The 13,767-nt window shown below is 49.0% G+C and overlaps 1 protein-coding gene across 2 annotated transcripts; it reads right to left on the bottom strand.

Annotated features, from left to right (window-relative positions):
- Positions 1-1,041: 1,041 nt before the first annotated feature.
- Positions 1,042-13,142, bottom strand: LOC114766589 (uncharacterized). Of its 2 annotated transcripts, XM_028957530.1 has the most exons (8): positions 12,127-13,142; positions 8,466-8,783; positions 7,260-7,513; positions 6,803-6,925; positions 6,237-6,341; positions 3,815-5,696; positions 1,591-1,692; positions 1,042-1,340 (listed from the first exon to the last, which is right to left on the bottom strand). In XM_028957530.1, exons 1-8 carry the CDS (start codon positions 12,221-12,223, stop codon positions 1,078-1,080), a joined length of 3,144 nt encoding a protein of 1,047 aa, XP_028813363.1. In that variant the 5' UTR covers positions 12,224-13,142; the 3' UTR covers positions 1,042-1,077. The 2 variants fall into 2 exon arrangements, with proteins under 2 accessions (XP_028813363.1, XP_028813364.1); XM_028957531.1 differs by lacking the exon at positions 12,127-13,142 and having other exon boundaries at positions 8,466-8,876.
- Positions 13,143-13,767: the final 625 nt, after the last annotated feature.

Raw genomic sequence — 13,767 nt, 5'->3', positions numbered from 1 at the left:
TTCTTTTTAGTCAAGTGGCAATGAAAGGTTGGATATTATAAAAGTGAAAGTGAAGTGATTGTCACTTGTGATACACAGCAGCACAGCACACGGTGCACACAGTGAAATTTGTCCTCTGCATTTAACCCATCACCCTGAGTGAGCAGTGGGCACCATGACAGGCGCCCGGGGAGCAGTGTGTGGGGACGGTGCTTTGCTCAGTGGCACCTCAGTGGCACCTTGGCGGATCGGGATTCGAACCGGCAACCTTCTGATTACGGGGCCGCTTCCTTAACCGCTAGGCCACCACTGGCCCTGTATAAGGGTCCCTTTTCCAATTTATTTCCATAGTGTAATTGTGTCCCTGAGCAGGACACTTAACCCTGAGTGTCTCCAGGGGGGGACTGTCCCTGTCACTACTGATTGTAAGTCGCTCTGGATAAGGGCGTCTGGTAAATGCTGTAAATGAAAATGTAATACATGGCACGCATCTGTATGTACGTAATACAAGTCGGGCAGGAAACGGCCGCCTGGCATGAAGGCGCCGAAAGTGAAAGGTTGTACACGGTTCAGCTCAGACCTTCTGGAAGAGTCACACAAAGGTGCTTTTGAAGCAGTTTACAGGCGGTGGAGATTAGATGAGGGTCGCATTAAAGACTAAATATTGTCCAAATTACTGCTAGGGCTACGATTAGTCCCCATATTCATCAAACAACAACCAGAGAGCACAAATAAATGATTATACGTCGTTATATTATACAGCCAGAAGGCTGATGGACCTTCATTTAGTTCATAAGTAATGAGACGTCCAGGGTTTGTAATGAATAACCGTGTGAACATTATACCTTCCTGTTTAAGGAGAAATAGAAAATTTGACATTTTCATCGGTTTTCATTTATTTTCAGATCCACATCATCATCATTCCAGCACTGTTGAGCACAGAGTTCTGCAACATGGGCAATTTCTTCATTCTGAAGTGCATACATGAACATATAAAATATCTGGCTTATTAAAAAAAAAAAAAAAAAACACCACAACCACCTGATTTCTCAGAAGGAAAAAAAAAAAAAAAAAAAAAAGAGAAATTTACATGTTGATTTAAACGAGTCCTGCGGGTATTTCGCCGCCTGGGACAGTTTCTGGGGTGACGTCGAACTTCAAATTCTTCCTCCTCAGGGCCGTGATCTGGTTTTTGGTGTAAAACTTGACGGCGTGCCACGTCCTTCTGCTGAGGGCCTCGGGCGCCGCCCTGATGCACGCCAGACACGCCTTCTTGGCCGGCGTCTTTCCGGACCGGATGTACGAGGCCAGGTACGTCTCCACCGCTTCTCTCTCGTCTTTCTCCCACGTGTGCCTGTTTTCTATAAAAAAACGAAAAAAAAACACACGTTCACGTGACCCGATAGCCAGAGAGGCCAGATCATTTCCACGTGTCCAGGGGCGTTTACGTAGAGCAGCCTCCGATTTGCAATATTTAGTGTGTAACGGTTCGCGTATGTTGTCATTTGTGTAGAGTTAGCGTGGCGCCGCCAAGTTAGGGTGTTTTAGTTAAACGTTAAAAAGGAATCCGAGATCAGGTTTAATCCGGCCCCGTGTAGACAGGACTCTCACCGTTTCTAGAGACCTTCTTCATCGGAGCAGAGGCCTTGGGCGGTCTCTCGGGGCGCTGCTCCTTCGGGGGCCGTTCCTCGGGGGGCGGCAGCGGCAGGATATCTGGTGAAGAAATGACAGAAACTGAGAAAACGCTGCAAGAAATGGCAAACCAGGCAACTGTCGGGGGTGTTGCAATATATGCAAAAACCTTATTTTGATATTTTCATTTCATTTTAACAGCCTCAAAGAAGTGAAAGTGGAGTGATTGTGAGACACTGCAGCACAGCACACGGCGAAACGTGTCCTCTGTATTTAACCGTCATCCTTGGTGAGCGGCCATGACAGGCGCCCGGGGAGCAGCGTGTGGGGACGGCGCTTTGCTCAGTGGCGCCTTGGTGGCTCGGGAGTTGAACCCACAAACCACGATTACGGGTGAGTTTCCTCACCCCCCGGGTCATTCAAAACAGCTTTCAGACCAGGAAATCGGCCCAACACCCTCCAAGGAGCCCGAGAACCTGGTGGACGCAGTGACCACCAGACGAACGAGGCTCTGCACTGCATCTCGGGGGACATCTGGAAGGTGTTTAATTCAGGTTCGAGAGCAGGGGTGTCAAACTTGCGCATCCCATGAGACCACTTTATATAGATCTATTATTATGGCCCGACGTTATGAAGCGCTAATAACGCTACTAACAAACTACAGATCCCACAATGCAGTGCTTCGGTTGCCTTGCCAAACACAGTCTTTACACTGCAGCTGAATCTGCGCAGGAGCAGTTTCCACGTCAATGGCGAATGGGTTGTGAAGCAGCTCGAAATGCTTTTTTCGTGCTTCAAAGTCACCAAAGTTTGTCAGCAAAGTGTGCACTGCATCATGGGACCTGTAGTTCGTGTGCTGTCAGTGTGTCAGATACTTTAGATACTGTACTTAATTAGAAATTTTAGGTATCTATACTTTACTTTGCCATTTATTTGTGTGACAACTCTTGAGTTTTACTTCGTATATTTAAGGGTTTGTACTGACGTGAAAATCTGCGGAATACGGACTCCCCGCAACGCTTTCCTCCACGGACGTGAACTCAGTTTTTACCTCCTGCCCTCGCGTTGTATGACATCATAGTCACATGACTGAAACACAGCTACCGGTGCATTTGCATTCACGCACAAGACAATAAACGTAAAGAAAATAAAGTACATAAAACCAGGCGGCAACTCTGTATACCTGCGCTACCCCCCAGACACATGTCCCTGGACAGTAAAAGTGACCTGGGACTCGGAATTTTGAATGGTGACAATCAAGAGTTAAAGATCACACCACGGGCTGGTAGTTCTCACATAGCACTTAAAAGTCCCACACATGATCTCATGCTGTTAAATAGAAGTAAATCACACTAGGCTTTGAAGTCTGACGAATAATATTTATGTGTAGGCTAATATCTGTTTAGGGCCTGTCAAAGCCCATCGAGACATACTGTATGTGATTGTTGATGTCGTTCATATCTGTTACTATATCACCGTGGACGCCGAGTTTGCAATTCCTCCATCTTTTACAGCAGTTCCATTTTCGGAATGTTTAGAAAGGTTTGGCCAACTAAGCTTAATTTTTCTCTGCTTGTTACTTAGTACTTACTTTAAGTATGTCTTCACTTTAATTTGAATAAAAAAAGTCTTTTTAAAACACAGCCAGCCGAGTAAATAATAAGAAGCGATCTCGCAGGACGTGGCCTGTCCGATCCCGACCAGATGAAGATGATGAAAGTGAAGTGATTGTCACATGTGATACACAGCAGCACAGCACACAGTGCACACAGTGAAATTTGTCCTCTGTATTTAACCCATCACCCTGAGTGAGCAGTGGGCACCATGACAGGGTGGTAGTAGGGTGGTAGTAGCCTAGTGGGTAACACACTCGCCTATGAACCAGAAGACCCGGGTTCGAATCCCATTGTGTCCCTGAGCAAGACACTTAACCCTGAGTTGCTCCAGGGTGACTGTCCCTGTAACTACTGATTGTAAGTCGCTCTGGATAAGGGCGTCTGGTAAATGCTGTAAATGTAAATGACAGGCGCCCGGGGAGCAGTGTGTGGGGACGGGACCTCCACCTGGGCGGACCGGGATTCGAACCGGCAACCTTCTGATTACGGGGCCGCTTCCTTAACCGCTAGGCCACCACCGCCCCACCGCGAATAAACCACGGAATTGGGCTCATGTCCCCGGGCATCACCGGGGGCGAGGGACGCACCGCTCCGGCCGACGTGGATCTCGTCCACGCTCTTCCCCGTGCAGTCCTGCAGGCCGCGCTCCACCATCACGAAGATCTTGCTCAGCTTGGCCAGCTGGACCGTCTCCTTCCTGAAGCACTCGTCCCTGAGGTGCCGCTTGATGTCCAGGCCCATGAAGTCGGTCAGGTGGTCGACGCCCTTGAGGTAGAGCAGCCGGCACAGCGTGGCGACCTCGGTCTGCAGGGACGGGGACGCCACGGCCCCGGGGTAGCGGGCGCCGCAGTCCTTGGCGAAGGCCTCGATGCAGCCGGCGGCGCAGAGGTGGTGCTTGGTCCTCGGCAGGGCGAAGAGGTACGCGTTGTCGCACCGGACGCCGCACAGCGCCCTCTTCACCACCAGGCTCTCGATGCTCCTCAGCACGGCGGGCGGGGCCAGCAGCGACGTGTCCCCGCCCAGCTGGATCCGGGCGGCGTAGCGGGCGAGCTCGCGCTCGAACTCGGTGACCTCGGCGCCGTCGCCGGGCGCCAGCTCCCGGGAGACGAAGGCGCCGAGGCCGATCTGCGAGGCGCGCAGGGCGCCGCTGCCGGCGTTGAAGGTGGCCAGCTGCGCCAGGGCGACCCGGGCGAGGTCGGCCCAGGCGCCGGACGAGTAGTCGGTCAGCAGCGCCCGCTCGCACGCCGCCTGGCGGACCAGCAGGTGCGCGTGCAGCTTCTTCACGTCCTCGGTGAAGGTCAGCAGCGGGACGCCGCCGGCGGCGGGAGCCCTCGGCTTCGGCGTGATGAAGAAGCTCCGCTTCCAGCGCTCGGTGAAGACCCTCGCGTTCTCCACCGTGTCCTCGTCCCCCCGCACCCTCGCGTCCGACTCGATGACGGCGGCGAGCTTGGGCATGCTGCACCGGAGGTTTATCAGGACGCCCTCGTTGTTGAAGACCTCGGCGTTCTCGTCGTACGCCGCGGCCACGTGGACCGCGGCGGCGACGTAGTCCCAGTTGGACGGGACGAAGAAGTCCTCCGTGCTCCACAGCGGCGTGGTGCGCCTGCTCTGGACCAGGAACCGGCCCACTTCCTGGAGACGCCGCCGCACGTGCCTGCGCCTCAGCTCCTCGGAACCTTCGCTGCCCGACAGGCTGTTGCACAACATCTGTCCCAGGTTCAGGATGTGCTTGTCCATCCTGACCGCCATTCCAACTTCGTTCTTCTTCATGCTCTCCAGGACCTCAGCGAGCTCTTTGCTCACTTTGTTCGGAACTTCCGGAAAGAACGTCGGGACCTGGTCGCCTACTTTGTGCTTGGCCGCCGTTCCCGGTTCCTTTATGCTGATCGCGCATCTTCTGAAGTGTCTGTTCAGGTTGTCCCCGTTGAACAGTCCGTGGCAAGTGGGACAGTGCAGAAAGACGGTGGACTTCTCCGTGCTGGAGGCGCGGGAAGGAATGAGCACCCCTTTCCCCACCTTGAGCACCTCGTCGTTGTGAACGTGGTTCCCTCGGTTCCGCAGGAGCCTCAGCAGAACCTTCCTCTGCTTGGAGTTCTTGGGGAGGCTGAAGGCCCTGGCGACGTCCTCCTCGTCGGCGTGCCGGTGCTGCAGGTGCCTGGCCATCTTCAACACCGGCTTCCTGCAGAACAAGCAGTACTGCTTCTTGGAGTACCTGCACATGCCCAGGACGGACACGGGCCCGGCGCCCAGCCGGGGGACTTGGGATGAAGGCCGCGGCCATCTGCGGGACCTGCGCAAGGAAGAGCCTTCTTCAGCGGAGGAACCGGCGGGTTTACCACACCGCCGCTCCTCTTTAGATGCTTGACCGTCCTCTTTGGAACTGTCCTCACTGTCAAAGTAGTTGCAGTCACGCCTTCGCTTTCGGAGCCTGGGACGCTTCGGTTGTGAAGAGTTGTCCTCTGTCTCATCCTGGTTTAAAAGAAGAAGCGAATGTTACGATTTGTAACAGAAGATTAAGATGAAATGATCTTAGAACATTCTACATTTTTCATTTACAGCATTTAAAAAAAAAAAAAGTGAAGTGATTGTTAATTGTGATACACTGCAGCACAGCACACGGTGCACACAGTGAAATTTGTCCTCTGCATTTAACCCATCACCCTGAGTAAGCAGTGGGCGGCCATGACAGGCGCCCGGGGAGCAGTGTGTGGGGATGGTGCTTTGCTCAGTGGCACCTCAGTGGCACTTTGGCGGATCGGGATTCAAACCGGCAACCTTCTGATTACGGGGCCGCTTCCTTAACCGCTAGGCCACCGCCATTTTCCAGACGACTTACAATCAGTAGTTACAGGGACAGTCCCCCCCTGGGGGTTAAGTTAAGTGTCTTGCTCAGGGACACGAAGGTAGTAAGTGGGGTTTGAACCTGGGTCTTCTGGTTCGTAGCAGAGTGCTACCCGCTAGGCTACAACCAGCCTACAGAAGCTAAGTCAGATACATAACGTGGCTTACAACATCACTGCCACGGCCGGCATCGTCAGAATCGCCACTGTTATCATCGCTGCCATTGTCGTCACCGTCACTGTCGCTGTTCGCGGTGACACTTTGCTCTCTTGTCTGGAAAGAAAAAAAGTAAATCTTCAGCCAGCTGGGTTAAAACTAGGGACGTAGCGATGAAACTGAATTCGTGATTCCACATGACTGAGTTGCCCTGAGTTGACAAATTATAGAAATATTAAGTTTTGCCTTTAATCAGAAGCATTTATAAGTATTCAGTAACAAAAAATAAATGTATTAAAAGTAAAACTAATTTAAAGTAAAAAAATAAATTGGGAACTAAACGGTGCTGCACGTGCAGCTGGCGAATGTGGGACTTCGGGCCACAACTTGTCTGATGCCACCCAGCAGACGCGGGAAACATGATATGTTGCCAGTCCGGCTTCCCTCACCGCTTTTCAGCGTACAAAGAGAATAAAAGTTCATTTCCTCAGACATTTACGCAATTTCTCTAGCCGACTGGCGATGCATCGTTACACCCCTAGTTGACATGGCCGCGTAACCGAGGGCGACAGACTGACCGATTCCTCCAGCAGATGCTCAGGCGTGGGCGGAGCCGACGGCGTCCGTTCTCCGTCCTCTGCGCTGCGGGAGGGCGATGGTGCAGCGAGCTGCACTACCGGAACCGACGTGCTCCCTGGCGCCTGTACGGACATGCAGAAATGTGCATCCGAGAGATCAGATTCGCCTTCGAGGGCCGGCACTGAATCTGGACTCCGTCCCCCCCAGAATCCCTGAACAATTTTTTTTTTTTGGTTTGATTTCACTCATTTGCACACGTTCACCCTACCTGTTACACATAATTTATGTTAAAGACATAAAAGTGATTATGTTTGCAATGTTTGCATATTGGTTCATCGTATAACTTGCAATATTTGCAATACTTTGGTCTGTAGCAGTCGCTAAAGCATTTCACTGCATATCATGTATGTGACAAATAAAGTTTGAATTTGAGCTCCAGGATCAGGAGATTCTTACATCGTAAATGCTCCAGGACCGTTCCACGCGAAGATCTGGCCTCCCAGAAACTGGAGGTGCGTCGCACGCCACAGCAGAGATCTCCTTTTTAATCGGCGCAGGGGTTTGACCGGGTCCGCAGTCACTCGTGTGGTCCTGGTTTTGTTCGGGAGGGGCCCGCTCGCACTTCAGCAGACACGGAACCAAAGGGCCGTCGCTCTGGTGGCCCTCAGCGGCCTCGGCTTGGTCTTGCACGCTTCCAGGGGACACAGACTCTGGAACAATTAAACAGCAGAACACGTTTATTCTTCAGGGTGATAACGGCTTCCATCATCAAGTTGACGTCCAATGTCAGTTCATTTTGTCTCACTTGTAAAATTCCACGAGACAGCAGGTAAAGGACAAATGACAGCTAGGGGGCGGGGCATGGCAGTATGAGGGCAGGGCTGTGACAGGAGGGAGGAGACATGACATTATGGGGCGGGACATGTCCATTCAAGGGCAGGGAGAAGCGGTGAAGGTTAGATTAGTGTTGCCAGACTATCGTATTTGTACCATAATTTTACCCCTTCATTTTAAGTTATTTCATTAGCTCGACCAGGTACAGATCTCTGTTTTCATCTGGCTGGGCGGACATTTACAGCCAATCACTGCACGATGTAAGACACAGGCGTCAAACTCGCAGGCGGCACCTGGACCGCAAGATTATTTAATGCGGATCAATTATTATGGCCCGGCGATATGAAGCATTGATAACACAAATACTACAGATCCCATAATGCAGTGCTGGGGCAATTAAGTTCAACACAAACTTTGTGGTTGGTGAATGTGTTGATGACGTCATATCCGCGAATGCCCCCTCAACTCCTATAGGCCGCTCTCCTCCTAGTCCCGCCTCTCTCCTCATTAGCATTTAAAGACTACAGACGAAACACAAACATCGATGCTCAAATTGGCTGTAATTGTGCACAGATACAGTGTTGGGGGGGGGGACACCAAGTCAGCGGACCATTAAAAGGTGTCGCTTGTGCCGCCTATAAAAGTCCAGTAATGTTTGTGTGGTTGCTGGCATGAGAAAACTTACTTAAGAGGGTGGACAGATCAAATTATAACTCGCTAATAATATTGATTTAGGATTCAAGTGGTCGCGGGTCTAATAAAAGATATTAGAAGCAGGTGTGCTGGTTGGGGGATCTAAATCCTGAACGAAGCCGCTGCAGCGCGTACCGTCCCGGTCGGCGGCGCCCAGCGCCCGCAGCCGCTCCCTCAGCCGCCGGTTCTCCAGCCCGATCCGCTCAGACTCCTCCTGGACCAGCGAGATGGCCTCCTCCACGTCCCGGTAGATCTCCTCGGCGGCCAGGGTCAGGCGCTGCGTGAGCAGCGCGGCCAGCTGCTGCAGAGTCGCCATCCTGCGCTCGCCGTCGCGCTTCTTCGGCGCGCCAGACGCGGCGACGCGCTGTCGCCCCCTGCCGGTCGGAGGCGGCGCGTTTCCTGCCCGGATCCCGACAGCCACGTTTCTGTTCAAGTACAGTCCAGGCCAAAAGTCTGGACCCACCTTCTCATTCAACGTGTTTTCTTTATTTTCATGACCATTTACGTTGGTAGATTCTCACTGAAGGCACCAAAACTATGAATGAACACATGTGGAGTTCTGTACTTAACAAAAAAAAAAGGTGAAATAAGTGAAAACATGTTTTATATTCTAGTTTCTTTGCTCTGATTACTGCTTTGCACACTCTTGGCATTCTCTCGATGAGCTTCAAGAGGTCGTCACCTGAAATGCTTCTCCAACAGTCTTGAAGGAGTTCCCAGAGGTGTTTAGCACTTGTTGGTCCAGCTCACCCCAAACCATCTGGACATGGTTCTGTGAAGCCAAGGCCCGAGGATGCCCAACACCAACCGGAAAACTCTTAATTATTTTAGAAACATAATTACATTTTGTGATCTATATCACTATATAATAATATTACTTTGACACGACAGCAATTTCATTATTTCTATATAAACCTGAAGTACGCAGCAGACGTTGAGCAAAAACAAAACTGCTCAGTTCAGTTTCTTTGTAGTCATGGATTGAGTCAAATCTAAATATGGTATTTTTTGCTGATGTTCCGCAAATAAAATTAGCAGGTCTTGTCTTGTGTTTGCTCACAAACTGGTCAAAAGTGCAGACTACAACATACTGAAACTAGAAAGGGGAAGTTTGTGAACAAACTTCGATTTTGGCTTGGAAAGCCGTAAAAAGGTTAAAAGAGAAAAAGGCCATGGTTAAATGGGGGGGGGCGTGGTTTTGGTGCAATGGGCGTGGTTGTCATGATGGGCGTGGTCTAGAAAATTAGGCGGGAACAAGATTTTGGCTTTCCAAGCCAAAATAATGAGAAATGCCTTTTACTGGATACGTATCCTCAACATGCAGTTTCCCCAGAATTTCACCACAAAATGGCCCAACCTGGCAACATTCTGTTAGTAGAGTAGTGCTGTTTATGGCTGTTGACTTTTTAACTACGAACCAGAAGAGCACAGAGTCCCAGGTTCAAACCCCACTTACTACCATCGTGTACCTTAACCCTGAGTGTCTCCTGGGGGGGACTGTCCCTGTCACTACTGACTGTAAGTCGCTCCGGATAAAGGCATCTGGGTCTGGTAAATGTCGTAAATGTAAATGCACATTAAGGCAGACTTACAGATTCAGAACTCTGAACTCTTAATATCTAAGTTGTTGAAATACCTAAAAAAAAAATCGGCTCAAGTTTGCACCGACAGTTGACTTACTTTGCTGTTGACTGTGTTGTTCATTTCTAATCTGTACTCTGTAGTGTATTTTTTATGTGCTGCTCTTGCTTATGTTAAATCTGCAGGATTTATTGTTCTGTCTTTCTGTCTGTCGATTGTGCTGTTCAGTGTTACTAATGTTAATTAACCTTGAGGTGGGACCTTCTTATTAGCATGATTTCCCTGAAAAAAGCGGTTAATGCGGTCGTTTTATTGTAAAGTGATATCAGCCAATCGTTACATTTCACTATCAGTACAGGAAATGTGACCCAGCACTTAAGCAATTTAAATCTGCCGCAGGCCAACAATATGTTCTCATTCATATGCACCATGTGAGAGACTCGAATGTCCCATGAACTCCCCGGGATGAATTTGTTCCAGACCTGAGCATCCTGTATGAAAACGGCCTCTTTGTTCAGGATTAAAGGGAACCTGTGCATGAGCGTCCAACCAGATCAGGACGAACATAATCCAGTTTTCACAGCGAGGAGCATGCACAGTGATGCACAGTGGATGCCCTGACCTCCGCCGGCGCCACCTACAGCTGAGCCAGAGTCGCTGTTTAGGTGCAGCGATGGCTGCTGCTGGGTGGTCTTCACGTTTCCGTTATTCACCACCAACTGTGCTAAGTTGCTACAAAATCACCACATTTCTTGGTTGTAGTAACAATTACTCACTTGGACACCGTGTGCGTTTACGGAAAGCGTCTGACTTTTGAATGCGAATTGAGTTTGCGATCGTGGGAGACTTTGGGATGGAATGCAATCATCTTTCCGGAATTGTGGACTTAGGACTTAGGATATTAAAATGTGGTACGCATATTGTTGGTGTATAATAATGCAATATTTTGTTCCTTTGCTTGTTTGTCGCTTAAGGTCAAGAATTGAGTACAAAAATACTCCTGGTTGCATGTCCCCTGTCATTAAAAAAAAAAAAGGGGATAAAGCGATGCGTTTCATAACACAGATTATCTTGGCATTTGTCAGACACATTATCCAGAGCGCCTTGCAATCAGTAGTGACAGGGACAGTCCCCCCCTGGAGACACTCAGGGTTAAGTGTCTTGCTCAGGGACACGATGGTAGTAGGTGGGATTAAAACCTGAGACTTTAGGTTCATGGATGAGTGCCTTACCTATTGGGCTTCTATCATCCCTAAATAAAAAAAGACAAATGAAATAACTGCAGAGTGAAAACGTTCTGCAGCTTCAACATTACTAAACCCAGTTCACACCAGAACTACACAGAACAAAGTTCTGCACCTCAGGCAAAGCAGGGAGGTCACAACTCATGCAGATGATGTTTGTCAGGAAGGGACAGAGTAAATCCAGGCTTTCTCAGTGGACGGAAACGAAGGGATAAAAATGCATCGGTGCTGAATTAAAGGATCATTTCCTTTCTCAAAACCCAAAAATGTGAAAACAATGTGGACTGGCAGGCCGATTAGTAGCCTAGCGGGTCAGACACTCGCATCTGAAACAAAAGAGCACAAAGTCCCAGGTTCAAACCCCACTAACTACCATCGTGTCCCTGAGCAGGACACTTAACCCTGAGTGTCTCCAGGTGGACTGTCCCTGTAACTACTGAGTGTAAGTCTGAACGTAATGTAACGTAATGTAAACGTTAATGAAAAAATTGTGTTGACATGACGTTATCCGGAAAGTCCGATCAGATTTAATAGACACGCCCTGAATTTGAACTGGTCACGTGTGCTTTATGTGACACGTGATTATTGTCATATATTGCTGTATCAAGGTTGTGGCCGTGAGTGTGTTGCAAGAAGTGTCCTATTTTGTAAAACGGACAACCCCCTCAAGCCCTGGATGTTCTGACGGGCACAGCACTCCAGACGTTGTCCTTCTGTTCCATCACGTGTAATCATTTTTTATTGAATTGGATCTTTGTGGTGTCCGATCTTCAAGAATGCAGGAGACTGTAACCCCTTCAGCACCAGCAGGACAGGAAGGACCATGACAAACAGCAGCGGCAGCAGTCATGAGGGGCCTTCAGTGCCATTTCAGACCGTCATATGAGGCCCTGAGGCAGAACATCCCTGATCCCAGACTTCAAGGACCATGGGGTCCCTACACAGAGGAAAAAGCATGTCAAATGTCTTACCATCTTCTCTGGGGTCTTCACCTTCACTTTCGATTTCACTACGGCTGTCTCTATCCTCGTTCCTATTATGGAATCGCTTTATCTGCAGTAGTCTCATGCAATCCGATTCTGGATGGGCAGATGGGCAGATCTCACAAATCCAGGACAAAAACGAATCCAAAACCACAAAGTACAGGCAGCAGGACCTCACAAGAAAAAAAACCCAGCAAACCGAGACCAATTAAGCCTAAACAGTTTAGTGGTAAAGAGGACATTCATTGTGAACTTTACTCTCTAAGATAAGATCAGATGAGATAAGAAAAGTATTGTCATATGCTGGGCCAGCAGATAAACCAAATCAAATCTTATAATTTAATATAACAAATGGGAAAGATAACATTAATTTATGTAAATGTGGGATGTCATGTGACATGCCATGCTGACGAGGACTAAATTGTGACGCTAGAAGGTCTTGTGTTCAATGTCAGCACCTACCAAAGTTGGTCCAGGAAACTGCTTCAGTTGTCCTTCTGAAGTCTAGATTTGAGGATTTGCTGCGTATGGGGAATGGTGGACAACGTTCTGCTGGGATGCCTTGGAAGCCATTTATATGGATGTTACTTTGACGGTGAGCTTTAAAAGTCCACGGTGGTCCCATCTCACATTATACAGGACTGAGATGGTTCCGGAGTGTCAATGTTTCACAGTCAACCTATTTTAGCCTAGATAGAGTATTTATCGCTCCACGAGGAGTAAACCAACTCCAGAAGCCAGTTAGAGTTAAAAGTCTGCAGACACGCAGTGGAGATTCAACTCTACACAGTGTGGATTAGTACCAGTATACACCAAATTCAGAAGAATTAAGTGTTGAGTAAATTCCTCTCTAATTTTGAGCGGGACCAACTGATATCTGAAACGGAATTAAAATCAACTATTTAAAGGTCCGCCATCATGAGAAATGTGACTTTGTGAGATTAAAATGTGACTTTGTAATATTAATACGAGTTCCCCGAGCCTGTCTGGTTCTGCGGTGGCTAGTAATGGCAATAGGTGTAAAGAGCGCTTTGGCCATTCTGCTCTCATTCAGAGAGCAGCAGCTCAGACGGTCGGATCTGAAATTTGTCCCCTTATGACATCATAAGGGGATTTTATTTTTTCTGGAAAAACGTCAACATGATTTCCTGTCTGCACCAAACCTTGTGGATGGTGAATGGTGTTGAACTCCTATAGGCCGCTCTCCTCCTTGTCCCACCTCCTATAGGCCGCTCTCCTCCTTGTCCCACCTCCTATAGGCCGCTCTCCTCCTCATTAGCATTTAAAGCTACAGACGGTGAAACGGCGCGTCCTGGGAAATCTCATTGTGGGACTGGATCAAAGTGGCTGTAATTCTGCACCGAGGCTGAATTTCAGAAAGAGACGTCATATACAGAATTAGGGGACAAATTCTGACCGATATAAAAGCAAAAAAAAAATCAGGGTACCTTTAAGTGTTAAATTGACAGGCCTTGAATAGTCCACGCCGCAACATGAAGGCAGATCAGACACACGCAACTACACTTTTTACTGTTCCCTTGTTATTATGTTAAATGTGAGTGTCCCTCGGCCAGGTCTATATATGCACGAGGCAGAGGTCAGCTGCCTGTAGCACTGTTGTGCTGTAAT

Source organism: Denticeps clupeoides, chromosome 17 (assembly GCF_900700375.1).
Source record: "Denticeps clupeoides chromosome 17, fDenClu1.1, whole genome shotgun sequence".
NCBI classification, from domain to species: domain Eukaryota; kingdom Metazoa; phylum Chordata; class Actinopteri; order Clupeiformes; family Denticipitidae; genus Denticeps; species Denticeps clupeoides.
This window is presented reverse-complemented; position numbering and strand designations above follow the sequence as displayed.